This window comes from Ceratotherium simum, chromosome 34, assembly GCF_057802395.1.
Source record: "Ceratotherium simum simum isolate JZ-2026a chromosome 34, ASM5780239v1, whole genome shotgun sequence".
Classification (NCBI taxonomy): domain Eukaryota; kingdom Metazoa; phylum Chordata; class Mammalia; order Perissodactyla; family Rhinocerotidae; genus Ceratotherium; species Ceratotherium simum.
This window is the reverse complement of record NC_141933.1, coordinates 20,996,390-21,014,709: the sequence shown is the minus strand read 5'-3', so window position 1 is coordinate 21,014,709 and position 18,320 is coordinate 20,996,390. Positions and strand designations below refer to the sequence as shown.

Here is an 18,320-nt window from a genome sequence, read left to right as displayed (position 1 = left end):
GTGGGCACGCGCCGCCCGCAGCCTTAAAGGGGCCGCACGCAGCCGTGTGTCCCTCAGGACCCGGCGCTCCTGCTCGGGTGGGGAGAGTGTCCCCGGAGTGAAAGCTGCTCACGACCCCGGAAAGAAGGGCAAGAGGTGTGTGGAGAGCTGTGCATCCCCGGGCGTCAGCATGTTTGCTTTATTTAATAATGGATATTTAAGCTGCTGTCAACGCCTGACAATTTTTTTGAGTCATTTCATTCACCAGATATTGATAGTGCAGCTAAGGGCGTGACGGAAACAAGAGAGGCAGCTGGGATATAGTGGAAAGAGAGTGAATGGAGCCAGGACGCTGGATTCTGGTCTTGGACCTGTTCTGAGTAAACCACTTTTCTCAGTAAATCATCTGCAGCTTAGTTTCCTCATCTGTAAAACGGGATAACAATGTTTCCCTTACAAGCTGAATGTGATGATTTAATATAACTAATTGAATGTCTAGGAAAGGCCTTTGAACAGTAACACATTCTGTAAATGCTTAATACTCCTGTTATAAAAATGAGAGGCTTGGTTAATATGATCTCTAAAATTCTCGTTTAGCTCTACATTCGTTGTTTCTTATAAGGTCCTTACTTCCGAAGAATTTGCAAACTACAGTGGTCAGAGGAATAAAACATAGAGACTAGTCACTAAAATTCAAAACAGTATAAGAACTGTATAAAATAAAAGCTATAGATGCTTAGTGAAGGGAAAAATTTGGTGAGGAAGGATCTGTAAAGGGGATGGACTTTTAATCTGGGATTTAAAGGATATGTAATTACCAACAGGCTGAAAAATGGAGAGGGGACGGGTAAAAGTAATAAAATAATTTTTTTTTATTGATCAAATTGGCAAAGATTAAAAAGTTTCACAACCCTTGCTTGGCCAAGAGTTGGAGAAATAGATACTAAAACTCACTGTTGGTAAGAGTATAATTGGTGCAAACTTTTAGGAGGACAATTTAGCAGTTATTAAAAAGTAAAATGTACATAATCTCTGGCCCAGTAATGTCACTGTTATGAATTTGTCCTACGGATCTATGCATGTAAGCATAGAAAAATGTACAAAGACATTCACTGCAGCACTGATAGAAAAAAAAAACAACCTGGAAATTACATATTCATCAATAGGGCACTTGTTACATAAATTATGGTATATCCATTCAACAGAATACTATGTAACTGTTAAAAAGAATGTGGTTAATCTATATGTGCTGGTTAGAAAAACACACAAGCAGCTAGAAGGATGTGCAGCTATGACATACAACTATCTACTGGGGCTTTGGGGGGAAAAATAAATAAATAAAATTATAAAAAAAAAAAAGAAAAACACACAAATTTTATTTAATTGAAAAAAGGCCAGTTGCAGAAAAGCATATATGGAATGATTTTATTATATATGGTTATAAATGTATGTGTATTTGTGTTCATACCTGAAAATGATTAGAACATTCCTGGAATTTCAAGAAATCAATAGGAGTGGGACTCACTAGGGAGGGAAATGAATTATTTACCATTGACATGTTAATATTTTTTAATAAAAGGAGCAGGGAGAATGTGTAGTAGCAGGAAAAGTATGGGCAAAGGCACAGAGACAAGAAAGTGCATTGTGTGTAGGGAATTGAATATGTGGGTTTGATTTTAGAACAGGGTTCATGTTGGGAAGTAGTGGGACACAAGATTGACAGAGAAAGTTAGGAACAATTCTTGAAGAGTATTGAATACTAGGGTAAAGAATTTATACTTTAAGTAGGCAGTGGGGAGCTATTGAAGGTTTCTGAGCAAGGGAGTGACAAAATCAGAATTACACTTTAGGAAAACTCATTAGCTTGATTGTCTAAAATAGGTTCGAGTTGGGAGCCCAGTTTGGAGTCTCATATGAGGTAACAGCAGTGGAAATGATGAGAACAGATTCAAGAAAGAGTGAAGGATTTGGCAACCGACTAGATTAGGTACAAAGAGGGTGGGGCCCATTTAGGGAGATGAGTCAAAGAGAGTGCCAGGATTGGAGCCTACGGACTGGGAGGCAGTGATTGCCCAAATGGAAGTAGAAAGTCAGGAGAAGCCAGTCTCAAAGGGAAGGCAAGAAGTTTATTTTAGACCTGTTTACTTTTAGGTCCCAATGAGACATTCAAATGGAATCATCTAAGTAGGCCCAGGAAATACAGGATGAGAGCTGTGAGAAGAGATAGGACTCAAGTGATATAGACTTAGGAATCACCTCCATAGAGTGAAAAGATGAAATGGTAGTAGACCACAGAGTGGGAGAGTGGAGAGAGTGAAAAGATGGGAGATGAGGACAGATCCATAGGTAGGGGAAGGAGAAAGGAACCAGTCAGAGCAAAAAGTTCACAGTGACCTTTTGAGAAATGGATTAGGAATATATAGAAATAGTCTTCTTCAGTCATTGGTCATTGGCATGTTTACTTTATTTAAATATTACCAGAAATAAACTGAAGATTACATTTAAGGAGAGGGTGATGGTAACCTGGAATTTGCTCAATAAAGGATGTGTGGAGTCTGGATCCTGGAGAATTTTAGAACAAGATGGCAAAATCCCTTTTTGTCTTATATGGTTTAGATGCAGCCCTACTAGAAGGTGGGCATGAGATGTCTGATTCCATTCATTTATTCACTCATTCATTCAACAAATATTTATTGGGCACCTAGTATATGCAGGGACTGTTCTAGGCACTTGGGATAATCAGTGAACAAAACAGACCAAAAAAAAAAAAACCCCTCCTTTTATGGTACTCACTTTATAGTGAGGAAACGTAGACATTCAACACATAAATAAATTATATAGTATGTTATTAGACAATATGTGCAATAGGAAAAGAAAAAAGTATAAAACAGGGTAAGAGGGATTGGGAAGTACAGTTGGAAAGAGTATAATTTCATAAAGGGTGGTCAGAGTAGGTTTCATTAAGATGACATTTGTGCAAAAACTTGAAGAAAGCGAAGGAGTTAGCCATGAGTATATCTAGAGGAAGAAAGTGCCAACCAGAGGGAACAGCTATGCAGAGACCCTAAGTTGGGAGCATGCCTGGCAGGTTTGAGAAACAGGGAGAGGCCTGTTTAGCTGGAACAGAGTAGTTGGCAGTAGGAGGGTAATAGGAGATGAGTTCTGAAGGATAATGGAGGGAGGGGATTGGCAGATCCTGTAGGGCCTTGTAGAAACCTAATATAGTACCTTGCCTGTAGTGGGTTTCCAGTAAATGTTTGGCCAGTCATCTTTTGCAGTCCAGGATTATCATCAAATAGCATTCATCTCTGTATTTATTAGAGTGATATATGTGGCTACTTTATTCCAGGGACCTCTCAATAGTTCTACATAAGGAAGGTATTAATAGGGCAGTGAAACCCTTGTGGGCTTAGAGATTAAAGTGAATGCTGTATTTTGCAACGGGAAGCAGGAAACAAAGGCCAAACACTGTGGCTGCTGAATAACTGTGCTGGGCATTTCTGAAAAGCCTGCTAGGGTTGGGACAATGCTCACGCCCTCATAATCACAAGCTGCATTCTGGTTGAAACATCTCTACCATGAGATATGGATCCATATTTCCAGCCTAAGAAGAGCAGCATCAATGGTTAACTTCCTTTCAGCTTTCAGTCCAGGTACCCTCTGCATTATTACCTGGATTTAGCAGTGGTGACATTAACACAGATCTCAAGTGGCTGTGGGTCTTAGTCCCTTGACCGACCTCCAAGACTGCAAAGCCTATTCCAGCTTGCAATGGTTGCATTTAATAGGTGCTGGTTGAATGAATGAAGCCTTCTTTTCTTTTCTCATAGCCCATTTTCCCATAGTCCCCAACATACAGGCTGTCCAAGAACTGACCACAGAAGCATCAGCCCCACCACAGAGGAAGCAGGCAGAAGGCAGAGATAGGGACCTCGTTAGCAGGCTGTCAACAGGCTTTTAGGGGCTGGAGGGAAAACCACTGAGAAGGGCAAGATAAGTGTGAGTTCTTGGCTCTTTGTGTCTTGTAAAATGAAATAAGAAGATTGTGTAGCTTGGGGCTAACTTCAGCTTGGGTTTTTTTTTTTTTTTGTGAGGAACATCAGCCCTGAGCTAACATCCATGCTAATCCTTCTCTTTTTGCTGAGGAAGACCGGCTCTGAGCTAACATCTATTGCCAATCCTCCTCCTTTTTTTTTTTTTCCCCAAAGCCCCAGTAGACAGTTGTATGTCATAGTTGCACATCCTTTTAGTTGCTGTATGTGGGACGCGGCCTCAGCATGGCCAGAGAAGCAGTGCGTCAGTGTGCGCCCGGGATCCGAACCCGGGCCGCCAGTAGTGGAGCGCGCACACTTAACCGCTAAGCCACGGGGCCGGCCCCAGCCTGGGTTTTAAACTCAGACCCTTAATTAGGCTGTCTGGATCTGTTTTAACGTCACGTCAAGGAGTCCAAAGTTGTGAGTTGGAGCCTTGACTGGAAATAAAACTCTGTTCCCTGTGCTGAGCTCTGCTTAGCCTCTGCCAGCTGGTTAACAGGAGAATGATCTGGAGAGAAAATAAATGGGCAAGAGAGGGAATGTTTCAAAACAAAGGTTGCCTGAAACATCCCCAAACACACATTCTTTTAAGTGGATTAGTTGAGTCATCTTCACATATGAAGAAAAGACATACTTATAGACTATTTCTTAGCCTTAAAAAGGGCTCAACCATGTTTCTTTAATCGTTATGTCCATAAGTAGAAATAACTAAAGCTTACCGGACGCCCTTGAATGTCAGTGCATTAGAACCTTGTGCACCCTCAGCCCTTGTAGATGCTTTTTCTAAGTTCCTATGCAGCATGGACTTTCTGTTTTCTGCAGGCCTAGGTTTTGGTGAAAGCTTCAATTCATGCCATGGAGACGTTTCTATGGGCCACAGAGATCTTTTCATCTTAGGTTCCACAGTTGGTTCATACAATATAGAAAGAAGGACAGTGACTATATTTTGAACGTAATTAGTTTGCAAAAATATGTCCAGTTTGTTAGAATTTGACTCATCATCTCCCTGCTTATCATAAGTTGCAAGTTTTATATCCAGAGAACCAGACAAGGAACTCTCAACCCTCATTTCATCCCCAAGATTTCCTGGAAGGAAGATAAATACAAGTTTCGGGCTAGAAATGACCTTAGCAATCATCCGGTTCAGCTTTTTCATTTTACTGATCAGGAAACTAAAAGCCAGTGCATTTTCATAACCTAAAAACAGGGTGCCAGTCCTTGGTGCTGTTACTAAATACTCATTTGCCAACAGCTGCATTCTTGTCAAGAGCTGAGCCATTGGGCCCAGCCCTGTTCTCCTCTCCCATCTCCTGCTGAAGTGACAGGACAGTCACAGGTTAGCAGGACCTCTAAGGTTCAGGCAGTGAATGCCTGATTAAACTGGCTGACGTGGTCACAAGGTGGCAAAATGCATTCACCCAGAAACATCTCGTTTTCCAAGCAAATGGTGTGTGTTCAGTGCATTCATTTTTTCTTCCCATTTGAAAAGTTCTTCCTGGGTTTCCAGCTCAGGTGGTCATTGTTCATGGCCTGGCCCATAACCCTGAGGCTTTGGGAGGGGGCACTTCCTACAGGGATATAGGCTGATGCTTTAGGCTGAATTTCACTGCTTAAAACGTCCTTCTTGGGGGCCGGCCCCATGGCTTAGCAGTTAAGTGCACGTGCTGCGCTACTGGCAGCCCAGGTTCGGATCCTGGGTGCGCACCGACACACCACTTATCTGGCCATGCTGAGGCGGCATCCCAAATACAGCAACTAGAAGGATGTGCAACTATGACATACAACTATCTACTGGGGCTTTGGGGAGAAAAAGTGAAAAAAAGGAGGAGGATTGGCAATAGATGTTAGCTCAGGGCCAGTCTTCCTCAGCAAAAAAAAAAAAAAAAAAGAGGAGGATTGGCATGGATGTTAGCTTAGGGCTGATCTTCCTCACCAAAAAAAAAAAAGAAAGAAAATGTCCTTCTTTCTCTGTTGTGAGTTTTTTTTTGAAAAAAGAATGGTGGAGTGAGGGGATGGTTGTCCTTGGCTATTCCACTTGTTTTTGTTCTAGCACACCTATCCCTCACCAAAGTTGGAAGAAATATACAGTGTCATTTATACTCAGATCTCTTGTCATTAAATACAAGAGTCTTCAGTCTTTCTTGCTTTCTTTTTCTTTGTTCTTTTTGGGGGTGGTGGTGTTGCTAGACTCTAAGCTCTGTTGTCAGGCTTGGGCAGTACCTGGGCCATGGTAGGCAATGAATGAATGAATGAACGAATGGGAACATTATTCTATGAATGGTGTGTGGTTTAGAAAGTCAACTATTGAGCCTTGATGTCAAATTCTATATCTGGCATTGAGACTTGCATGATTCCCACTCTTCATTGAGAGGTATCATGTCCAGAGAACCTGAGAAGGGAATCCCCAATTCCTTGCTCTAGCCTTGAGATGTAGTGGATGAGCTCTGAGAAGATAGCTTTTTAAAAATAAAAGGAAATTTAGTGTTCATTTGATCCATTCTCAGAGTAACTATGAAACTTGACAAAGAGAGCTAGTGGCAAATCTGAGACTGGAATTGGCTCTCCTGGTCCCCATTCTGGTACTTCTCTTACTACATCAGACAGTTTTGCCAGTGACCATCAGTGCAAAGCAAATTCAAGTTCTGTGACACTGAAGCCCTCATAGACCTAGCACAGGAATAGAAGATGTATGGTATACATGCCATGACACTTCCTTCCAGAGCCCAAAGGAGACGTCACTATTGATCATAACACTTTTCCCACTGAGTCTGGACAGGACCCTAGGCAGCCGCTACCAACTATTCAGAGTTGGCACTCGTAATGAAATCTCTAGAGGAAGTAAGGATTTCATAAGCCAATGAACTCTGGTCTTGACCTATGTTCTAAAGATGAGCTGAACCTCCAGCCAGGAACCTCACTGCCTGTATTGTACTTCACTGTCCCCACATCCCCAAAGGACTTAGAGGTGATGTCTGCAAGCAGGTGGGTCTGCCAGACAGAGCAGGTGCAGTTATTAGTCATGACTCCAAGCCAGGCAAGGTGATTAACAAAAGCTAAATTTATATTAAATTATCATAAAGTCCTAAAATACTGAACATAGTGGTTAAATAACTCCAGAAAGTCCAATCTCTCCAGTGAGTAACGTTAAAACCATTACACATGAGCGTGGGAGAATCACTTCCATTAGTTTAGGACAGAGAGATTCTGCTTTTTACATAGTAAATCAGTGCTCAAATAGATATTTCTTCAAATATGTCCTTTCTACATTCTGAGCAGCCCAAGTGCAATAAGATCTTCCCCCTTCCCAATCAAGAAAATGCCACTTTTCTGCTTTCCCCCAGTCCCCAACCGTGAGTCTGAAGACTCTAAGTGCCCCTTCTTTTACTGCCCTGTCAAGTGTCAAATGTCCCCCTCTCCTCCTGGAAGTGGCACCTCACCTTTCCCACTTCGTGTACAGGAAAAGCCTTCTTGGCCTGGCCTGGCTGTCCCGTGTAGGCCCAGACCTGGGGCTGACGACTGAGAGCAGGGCTAACGGCTTCGCACCTGTCTCTAGCAGTCTTAGAATTGACCAGAAAAGGTTTGTTCTTATCCTCCTTTCTCACTCACATGTTTGGTAGCTGATTTCTCAATACCAATAACCACAGATGTTTCAAATCAGGAAACTTCCCCTAGAAACCCTCCCCTTCATCCTCAGCCCCTGTTGTCCTCTTCTGTCGCTTCCGATTCCGGGGTGGGAGAGATCTGGATCTGCCCTGGGCTGAGAGGGCTTCATCAGGGGTTCTCTCTGCCTTTCTACTCCTTGCCCCCCACTTTGCATCTTTATTTAGCCCTCCTCACCACAGGTGCTACAGGGCTAGGTCAGAAAAAGCAAATTAGGCCAAAAAAAAAAAAAAAAAAAGAGCTAGGCAGAAGTTTTAAGACAAAAAAAAAGTCTCAACTCTCCTGATACTAGTATGAGACACGTGCCTTTTGTGGGAATAAGCATGACCCAAGTGATGGCATCTCAGCATGGAAAGCAAGTCACTTAGCTGAGAAGAGAGCTGGAATGGGAACTTCACCACGCATAGCCAAAGGCTCCCTGTCCACTAACTTAGATCCCTGAGCACTTGAGAGAGAACACAGGAGGGTCAACCTCATGGATACTTCCCTTTAGGCCCTGGCTACCCCAAGTCTCTGACCTGATTGCTCTTCCTGACCGTTTATGAAAACTTCCAGCCCGTCTTTGAAAAGCTGTTTCAGGATCTCTGTGCTCAGAATCCCAGAGGAGGAGGGAGAGAGGGGCAGAACACTAGGTTCAGGTGATACGTGGCGTGTGGTCTCGGCAGCGCTTCTTAGATGTTGCAGAGACTCCGTCCTTGGGGCCCCTCATTCACTCAAGCCACTAGCTCACAACCTGGTTACTGAGAGTCAAAGACTTAGAAAAGGTACTGGCCAGTGGTGGCACCAGGAGGGAATTCATATCAGCCAGCTGCCATGTGATAGGGCCCCCAGTTGTCTGAAGGCAGAAACGGCTCCAGACATTCTAGCAGAACAGCTTGAGCCACACCCGGATCTCACCAGTTGAAAAAACAGCAACTCTTAGAGTGAGAATAAGATCCATTGCCAGCAATGGACAGGACATCCAGGCCCAACTACCCCTAAAAGCTTTTTCATATTACCAATGCACTTGAGGCTGGAGGTTTCCCAGATGCCCATACCAGCTGGGCTGACTCCTCCTCCTCCTCCCAGCCTCTATCCTTCATCTCTCCCTTTACCCTTGACCCCCTGCCCAAGCCCCTGGTGGGCAAGTTCTCTCAGAGAAGCAGTCAGGCCAGCTCCGATCGGGGAGAGTGCAGTCTTGGGTCATTAGCTCTTGTGGAGCAGGCACCGAGGGTACCAGGGGAAGGGGAGGTGGAGCTGTGTACTGATGAGGAATCATTACTGAGCCTAGTTTCAGGGGGCTCAGGACGGAGTGCAAGAGGCGAGGTTCACGGTAAAATCCAGGTCTAAGTTCTTGGGATGCGCCATCATGTCTTGTGCACAGGTGGTTATGGACTCAGGCGGAAACAACTCCCGTGGAGGGCTTGGGAGCGGTTATGGGGTGGGAGGAGGAGAAGCAGGACGAGCACACAGGAAGGAGGCCTGTTGTATAAGCGAGCACAAGGACTGAAGTCCATACAGGAGAAGGAACAGGCAGGGAGGGGAGGGAACGTGGGCCTTTAGACCTGGCTCTCTGAGGAGAGCTTGCGTTCATGTTTCCAGCCTGTGTCTGGCAGAGAGCCCCGTCTTTCCGGAGTGGCTGTGGTATGGACACTGCTACACTCAGACTGCTCTTCCTGCAACAGCTGCTCCGTCTCTGTGTCATCCAGGGAGCCAGAGCTGGCCTGGATGGACACTGTGTCTGTCTTCATGCATACGTGATCCCGAAGAAGGCCCCCCCGTGAGCTGCGCAGTTGCTTGAGGTCATCCCACTCTGCATCATCCCCAGACAGGAGACAGATTCCCTCTACAATCTTGATCTTCTCCTTGGTATAGTTATGGTCAGGTCCACCCTAGGGCGGAGAGTGGGGAGACATGGTCAGTTGGTTGGTTCTCTATAAAGGATCTCATGGTGAACGAAAAAAGGAAATGGATGGGGTAAGAGTGGGTGTGAAGAATGCAAAGATCCCACAAACAAATGGGGAAACTTGGTCAGCACAAATATATGAGGCTTAGTCTAAAAGGAGAGGAGCAGTAATAATTATTACTATTAGCATACAGGGAGGAGGGAGAACCATGGCTTCCAGTCCTGCATCAGCCACTCACTGGCCATGTCACCTTGGGCAAATTACTTAACATCTCTAAAACTCGGTCTCCACATCTGCAGTGTGGGGAGAATAACAGCATCCATATATAACCAACTGCTGTGAGGGTTAAATGAGGCCATACATGGAATGCAATTAGTAGGTGCTTGACACATAAGAGGCACTAAATCATGTTAGCTGTTGTTACATTGTTATTGTGGTTTGTTTATTTATTGGTGAGGAAGATTGGCCCTGAGCTAACATCTGTGCCAATCTTCCTCCATTTTGCATGTGGGTTGCCACCACAGCATGGCTGACGAGTAGTGTAGATTGTGCCCAGGCCAGCCCTGTTATTGTGGTTTATTAATGGGACATCATGCTGATATACATAATCAAAAGCAATTGACAAAAGCAATTAAATGTGCATTTATTCAGGATTTTAAAGTACTTTTGTGCTATTTTATTCTTAATTCTCTTCTTTCTAATTTTGTTAAGGAGAAAAGTTTTGGGAGGTAAGACAGGCAGGATCTAGAAAACCCTCTTATTTGGGTTCTACGTGTCAGCCACAGGGGTCCTGTAACCTATAAGCTTTTGTGGGAGGTTATTCTGGCTCTGCTCCCACGAGCTTTGGGGCCATTTCCAAGCAACCTGGGATGGTTCCAAGGACAGCCTTAAGTTCTACTCAGCTTTCTCCCTTTATGGATTCCTCAAAGGGTAGCCTTACTCCTGGTTTCTGGGGGTTACCAACCAACATGCCACCACTGCCAGGAGAAAATGGGCCAAGGCTTGGGTTCTGTCCCTGGGACAGCATCCCTGCCAAGAGCCCTGCAACTGCTGCCCTATTTTAGTAACAATTCAATTCCACAGATATTTATTGAGCCCCTACATTAAGCAGGACACTTGGATGATTACACAGTATAAAACATGATCCCTGCCCTCTGGGAGTGACAGCTCCCTCCATCAAGTAGAAAGAGACACAGACAGCACACAAGCACCCATGCACACACATACACGTGCCCAGTCACCCAGCACACCCTCCAAGCTGAAGTTAGTGTAAGAGCAGATGCAGGCTACTCAGAGTCTTCAGCACCGAGACACACTAGGTAAGTTAGGGAGAGGTGGGGGACATGGCACTAGCAATTCGGGGGACACCACTCCCTCTACAAACACACAGGTACCTGAAATCAAGAGGAAATCAGAAGAGAAAGGGTGAAAGACTATCAGAGGGGTGAAAGAGCTGCTGAGGAAAAAGCATACAACAGAAGAAACAGGTCACATCGTTTTAAGTTCTAACCTGTGGCTCTTACTGTGGTTCTTTTCTGGGGCATTGGACACTCCAGGAACCCAAGAGTCTTTCTCTCAAAGATATTAAGCGAGAAGGAGTCTACCAGCCCTAAAACTGTAAGCTGTCCTTGCAGGTTCTGTTCTGGCTTGTGGTGGAAGTTTTTCATAAGGGAATTCATGGATCCAGAAAGCACATGATTATTATGTAAGGTGTATTCATTATGCCTAGGAGCCCTGGAGGTGTGAGGGCAGGTTCTGACTGTGCTAGACAGGCCAGGAGAGGAGACTGATTGGGGTCTCATAAGGGGTAACTTCTGAAGACAGGGTTACAAGATTTTAGAAAAAACGAGGGCCACATCAGACTAGGAAAATCTGAAATCCCAGGCTATAGATCCTGGTGGAAATGGGACTAATTTTTATGCCTAAACATTCAGCAAATAATTTTTCACTGAAGCAACAAAGGAGTTAAAAAAACAAAAGCACATAAACGTTCAGAATTCTAGAGAAATTTCTTAAGACTCTGTGATAAGAGGAAGAATAGCAAAAAGCCAGCCATTCCCAGCCATAGGTGCCAACAGCTTGGATCAGAGGTTAGAAAAGGGAGAGTCCAGGAGCTCTTGGGTTTTTGGGTGTTGTCTAGGAGTCCAGGGTTGTTTCAGAGGGGCCACAGCCTCACTGCAGGGGAATGACAACTCCAGGGGGGAAAGAATCTCTAAGCCTGGGAAAATGTCCCCTGGCAGGGAGGTGCCCACTCACATGCCTTCAGACCTAAACCTTCTGGAATCTGCTTTCTAACCTTGCTCTCACTGGGGTCCCTCAAGCTGGTCCCTCAGAGATTCAAGACCTCTCTAGAAACCCAAACCACATTCAGTTCTTCTGTTCTCTAGAACTTCCAAAGTGGTAGATGGGACTACCCAGTATCCCTTACTGATCTATTCAGGCAACTGAAGAATAATCGCCCCAGCCCCACCCCCAAAAACCTTGAAAATAAATTTTAATTTTTACCTCTTTCTTATAGCACAGTTGATTGTACATGGCTGGTTTGGGGATTGCTTCAATTTTCACTTCCTGAGTGGAAGTTCGGTAGGAGGGGTTGCTGTAGGTCAGGTTCCCCATTCCTGGATCAGTTAACTTGGATTTTTTATGTCTTTAGGAGGAAAGGTGATAGGAAATTAGTTCAGATCTTTTGGGGGGTGATATCTAGGGAAGTTGTAACACGAGTGTGGTAGGCAGCCTCTAAGGTGGCCTCAGTGATCTCCACCTCCCAGTACTCACACCTTCTGATTCCTCACCCCTCGAGTATGGGCTGGATCTGGTGACTCACTTCTGATGAACAGAATATGCATAAGTGATGGATACTAGATTAGGTTACAGAGAAATTTGTGGCTTCCGTCTTAGGCTGCCCTCCCTTCCTCACTCTCTCTTCCTCTTGCTCTGGGGGAAGCAAGCTGCCATGTTGTAAGTAGTCCTATGGAAAGGCCCACAAGGCAAGGAACTGATGAGGGAGGTCTCCAGTCAACAGCCAGCCACAGCCTGTGAGGAACTGAATCCTGCCAACAACTACATAAGTGCTCTTGGAAGGGAATCATTCCCCAGCCAAGCCATGAGATAAGACCACAACCCTGGCTGATACCTGGATTGCAGCCCAGGGAGAGACTTTAAGGCAGAGGCCCCAGCTAAGCTGCATCCAGATTTCTGACCCACAGAAACTGTGATATAATAAATGGTTGTCATTTTAGGTTGCTGAGTTTTGGGGTAATTTGTTACACAGCAATAGATAACTAGTACACTGAGCTTTAGAGTCAAGACAGATCTGTGTTTTAATCCCATCTCTGTAACTTACTAGGTGGGATCTTGGTGGACATAAACTAAACTTTCTGAGCCTCAAATCCTCATCTGTAAAGTGAGGAATAATAATCACTGTATTACAAGGTGGTGGTGATGTTGATATATATTCATTAAATGGTAACTATTATTGTTATTATTATTATTAGCAGGAGCCACTGTAGCAAAATCCTGACATTTTTGCTGCAAGCTCTGTTTAAAGCATTTGGGGGAAAACAGATAGAGAGAGGGTCATAAAAAGAAGATTCTAGGGTCGGCCCCGTGGCTTAGCGGTTAAGTGCGCGCGCTCCGCTGCTGGCGGCCCGGGTTCGGATCCCGGGCGAGCACCGACACACCGCTTCTCCGGCCATGCTGAGGCCGCGTCCCACATACAGCAACTAGAATGGATGTGCAACTACGACATACAACTATCTACTGGGGCCTTGGGGGAAAAATAAATAAATAAAATCTTTAAAAAAAAAAAAAAAAAAAAAAGAAGATTCTAAATTGAAAATGACACGCTTCACCTTCCCAGGATGATCCATACCGAGCAATGATAAATCAACCAGTATTGTAGTAAAGGGTTGTGTTTACGTGAAGAGAAAATCATTTCCAACTTCAATGGTTTGAGGTAGTGTGGGGCAGTGGAAAAAGCAAAGATGCTAGAGTGAGTCCCAGCTTTGCCTCTTCCTGTGTGATTTTGGGTAACACCCTCTGTGCCCTCAGCCCTAGTCTATAAAGAACATCCCAAGGGTTGCTGTGGTCATGAAATGAGGAAGCCATTTGAGCTGTCACTGGGGAAAAAAAGTATTTGGGTTTCTGCCCCTCCCTTCTGCTGCTCTGACCAGGGACCCAAGGGTCAGAAAGTGACCCAAAGTCCTTGAAATTAGGCTGGTCAGAGGTCAAATCTGTGGATATTCAGGAGATCTCAGACAGGCTAATGAGAACCAGTGAACACATGGCCCCTGCAGCAAGGTGGAGGTTACCTGTACAGCATCAAAGCTGCAATCACCACCAGAATCAGCAGAATACTGAGGAGTCCACCGATGACATAGCTGACATGAAGTCCTTCCCCTAGGAAGAACAGAGAGATAGTAGTGTGAGAAGTGGGAAAATGGAGGGCTCCTTTTGTAGGTGTTGGATCCCACACCATCTGAGGATAGCTGAGGCCTCCTTCTCAGAGGAGAGGCCACAGGAGGCGGGGATAGAGGACTGAAAAGAAACCTATGACTCTGTCAGCATCTCTAATCCCAGTTCCACTACTTACTAGCTGTGTGACTTAAGGCAAGATGCTTAACTTCTTTTTTTTTGTGTGAGGAAGATCAGCCCTGTGCTAACATCTGCCAATCCTCCTCTTTCTTTTTTTTTTCCTTTCTTTTTTTTTTTTGCTGAGGAAGACTGGCCCTGGGCTAACATCCGTGCCCATATTCCTCCACTTTATATGGGACGCCGCCATAGCATGGCTTGCCAAGCAGTGCGTGGGTGCGCGCCCAGGATCTGAACTGGCAAACCCCGGGCCGCTGCAGTGGAGCACACGCACTTAACTGCTTGTACCACTGGGCCGGCCCCAAGATGCTTAACTTCTAAGCCTAGGTTTTCTCATCAGTTAAATGTAAATAATAAATTGCTCATAGGGCTGGTAGAGGTTAAATGAGATGTGTATATATTTATACATATACGTACACACACATGCACACATATGTGGCTCAACAAATGCCTGGCATGTGGAAAGCACTCCATAAGTGACGGTTAACGTGATTATTCTTTCTATGGATTTAGTCTCAGAAAAGGGTTCATCAACCCCAAAGAGTCGCCATGAAGGTTCTGGAAGCTATCAGCGGAGACTTAGATTCCTTCCATCTTCTTTTTCAAAACAGTTGGGCACTCAGAGCTTACCTGGAGCAGCAGGTATGGCCGCATTGGAATGTGCACAAAGGCCCAGCTGGGCATCCTTTTCGGAGCATCTGTGGGGCACAGAAAACTGAATGTGAAGCCTACTTGTATTTGACAAAGATCTTGCCTTGCTCCAGGAAAGCGGGAAAGTCCTGTGATCAGGGTGACAGGCCTGGGAGTGGGGCTTTCAGATGTGAGACTGTACCAGATGGGAGGTACCAGAAGCACGGAGAGAGCAGGCCCAGGAAACACAGAGAAATCAGCATGAGTCACTGTCTTCAAGATGCTCTATTGTGTTTCAATGGATTTTAAAATATGTACTCTTCAAAAAGGAGAAACAGGATTAGGAGTGAGCTGGAAGTCTGCTGAAAGAATACTCAGGACATTAAGAGTAGGCTTTATTCAACTACCAGGAGGAGTTGGAAGAAGCTACCAGCCAAGCAAACCTGATTGGATAAAGATCGTCACAAGATCTAATTAGACCTCAAAAAAAAATTGTTTTTCTTCCCTTCATTCTTTCACAAGGGAATATGCAAGACATCCAGAGGGAGAGCCCAGAAAACTAACCTTAAATGCTAAGAAAGCAACTTCTTTGTGGCTCATTAGGAGCAGGCAATTAAAGGCATCTCCTAAAAGGCTAGAGAAAAGCTACTCGCAAGAGCATTTGAAACCACAACGTGTCGAGTGTTCAAATAGAACTCTGACAGCAAGAAAATATCTGAGTAGGGTTCAAAAGTTTTCTAAACAAACCTAAAGAAAATCAGATTAATAATGATTGACAGTACTTAACAGTTAGTGAGAAAGGTACATGTTTCTATCTGGGTGTTTGCTTTTCTATATAAACTCTTCTAAAAAAGAGAAAATGGGGCATATAGAATGAATTTGATCATGTGCATATCTTATAATTTTAGGAACATGAGTCTAGAGTTCTTATTTGGGATTATTAGTATGTTTCTGCTTTCAGAATTGAAATCAAGTGTGAACTATCTTTTGAGTTACAGTTGATATTAAAAGTAAAGAGACCAATATATTACAATGAAAAAAAATTGTTCTAATAGAAAAATGTCTAGAAAGATAGATATCAAAATAGTAAGAATAGGAAACAAAAACACTATCTTGAAAAGATATCTGCACCCCCATGTTCAATGCAGTATTATTTACAATAGCCAAGATATGGAAACAACCTAAGTGTCCATTGATGGATGAATGGATAAAGAAAATGGAGTATATGTATACAATGGAATATTATTCAGCCATAAAAAAAGAAGGAAATCCTGCCATTTGTGACAACATGGATGGACCTTGAGGGCATTATGCTAAGTGACATAAGTGAGACAGACAACGACAAATATTGTATGATGTCACTTATATGTGGAACTGAAAAAAAAAAACACAAAACCAACTCATAGATACAGAGAACACATTGGTGGTTGCCAGAGGTGAGGGGTAGGGGCTGGATGAAATGAGTGAAGATGGTCAAAAGGTACAAACTTCCAATTATAAGATAAGTAAGTCCTGGGGATATAACATACAGCATGGTGATTATAGTTAATAATACTGTATTGCCTATTTTAAAGTTGCTAAGAGAGTAGATCTTAAAAGTTCTTATCACAAGAAAAAAAATTTGTAACTATGTGTGGTGATGGATGTTAACTAAACTTATTGTGGTAATCATTTTGCAATATATATGTATATCAAATAAAAATATTGAGTAATTATATATGGGGATATGGGTACTTATTTCTTCTTTATTCTTATCTGTATTTCCAGATTATTTTTTGTAAAGTGTAAATAAAAAACATAGCTATAGAATTTCTCTAAATTGAATGTAACATCCTATTTCATCAATTTTAAGATGTGCATTTTTTCTATATTCTAACATCTCTGAAATAGGAATGTGTCTTACAATCAATGGCATCTCACAATTGCTGTTAGTCATGTTTTCAGTTTACTCTCTTAAATCAGGATGCATCTTAAATGGATAGCACCTTCAGTTTAATGAAATATGATATTTTACACTTGATTTGAGAACCGTTCATGGGTATGCTTGCTTATTTAATAATGGTGTGTGTGCATGTGCACACACATACATGCATGTGTGTCTGAGTATTAGAGGTCATTATAAACTAAGGCCATCACATCCCTAGGGATGTTCCAAGTCATAAAGCCACAGCCTAGAGACTACTGTGGCTTGGTGGCTTCCAAGTAAACTGTAGGGCAAGACCATATACTAAACCTATTATGTGAGAGCAAATGTCACAGAAAGAAAGGAAGGAGGAACGCCATGTAGGAAACTCCTGAGTGATTTCTCTCTAAAGCTGCTCCTAAAGCTTCTTGCCCTCAGAGCTAAAAAGAGAATCACTTGCAACAATCTACAAGTCTAAATATCATCTCCAGTCCCACATAGCAGGGACTGATGGCTAATGATGTGATCTCCCTCCCATCTGCCAGAATGATCAAGCTAGGACTATGGTCTTCTGCTGGCAGGAGATGGTGATTTGAATCAAAGGGCCCTAATCTCATTCTGAGCCCACCTACCTTCCTTCCACCTCCTCCAAAGATGTGCGGGTCCGGGTGGTAGAGGAACGCAAGGTGGTAGGTAGTGTGTTGGGTAGCACTGGGCTCCTTTCACTCATGCTGGTAGCCCTGGGAGCTGGGGGCACCAGGCCAGGTACTGGAGAGAAAAAGAGGACTGGAGTGGGCCACTGGGGCCCAAAATCTCTATATATGGTCCAAGAGTAGCATCCGGAGAACTTGACGAAGCAACCTTTTAGCTGCCCTAATCCTAGGCGTCCTCATTAGAGAGGCCCTTCTTAATACTGTAAATAACAAACTCACTGCTCCCAGTCACTCTGCTATAAGACCCCCTGAGGGAGATCCCACTGGAAGGACAAAGCTGAGGCTGCTGATCCCCTGCCCTTGCAAGGGCTCTGCTGTTCCAGGGAGCCATTCATTCCAGCTTACCAAGGGAGCAGGGCTGGCCATCGGGCTCATCAGGACAGGCACACACAAAGTCTGAGGCTCTGGCAAAGCAGAGGTGAGTACAGCCACCATTGTTCACACCACAGGCATTGGTCCCTGGGGGCAAAGCAGATGCTTGTCTGGTCTGGGACAGAATCAGGTCTCCCAATTTGACACTTCTCAAAGAAGAGGAGATTCAGGGCTACCCCGCTCCCAGGGACAGTAGGGGTATAACCACAGGGGGCTGAAAAGGTCTAAGAGCTTAAAATGTGAACCAAAAGGCTCTCCCGTGGCTCTAATTGTCTTGGTCATTAACAGTCCTTGGGGTGACCAACCAATCCCACTGATGGAAAGGAAGCAGGCTCAGGACCCAGGAGGCCACCTGTCTGCCGTTGAGGGGAAACCACAATGATATCCATGAGTCCTTCCACATTCGCCAACACCGTCTCCTTGTTCCGGCCTGAGTATTTGTCAACACGCTGGATTGACTTGGTCTGCCAGTCTGTCCAGTAGATCCACCTGTCCTGCTACTCAATAGAGAAACCCAAAAAAGAGTAAATATTATTCAACAGTCTGACTCCGG

The 18,320-nt window shown here is 44.1% G+C and overlaps 1 protein-coding gene across 1 annotated transcript in view; it reads right to left on the bottom strand.

The window, feature by feature from the left end:
• Positions 1–7,053: 7,053 nt before the first annotated feature.
• LRP4 (LDL receptor related protein 4) overlaps positions 7,054–18,320 on the bottom strand; it is a 49,242-nt gene continuing 37,975 nt past the window's right edge. Inside the window, exons 32-38 of the mRNA XM_004436926.2 lie at positions 18,120–18,264; positions 17,741–17,854; positions 17,315–17,450; positions 14,780–14,847; positions 13,870–13,957; positions 12,065–12,206; positions 7,054–9,544 (exon numbers count right to left, since the gene is read on the bottom strand). Coding sequence (XP_004436983.1) covers positions 9,212–9,544; positions 12,065–12,206; positions 13,870–13,957; positions 14,780–14,847; positions 17,315–17,450; positions 17,741–17,854; positions 18,120–18,264 — 1,026 coding nt within the window. The 3' untranslated portion in view covers positions 7,054–9,211. The remainder of the gene's footprint in view (positions 9,545–12,064; positions 12,207–13,869; positions 13,958–14,779; positions 14,848–17,314; positions 17,451–17,740; positions 17,855–18,119; positions 18,265–18,320) is intronic.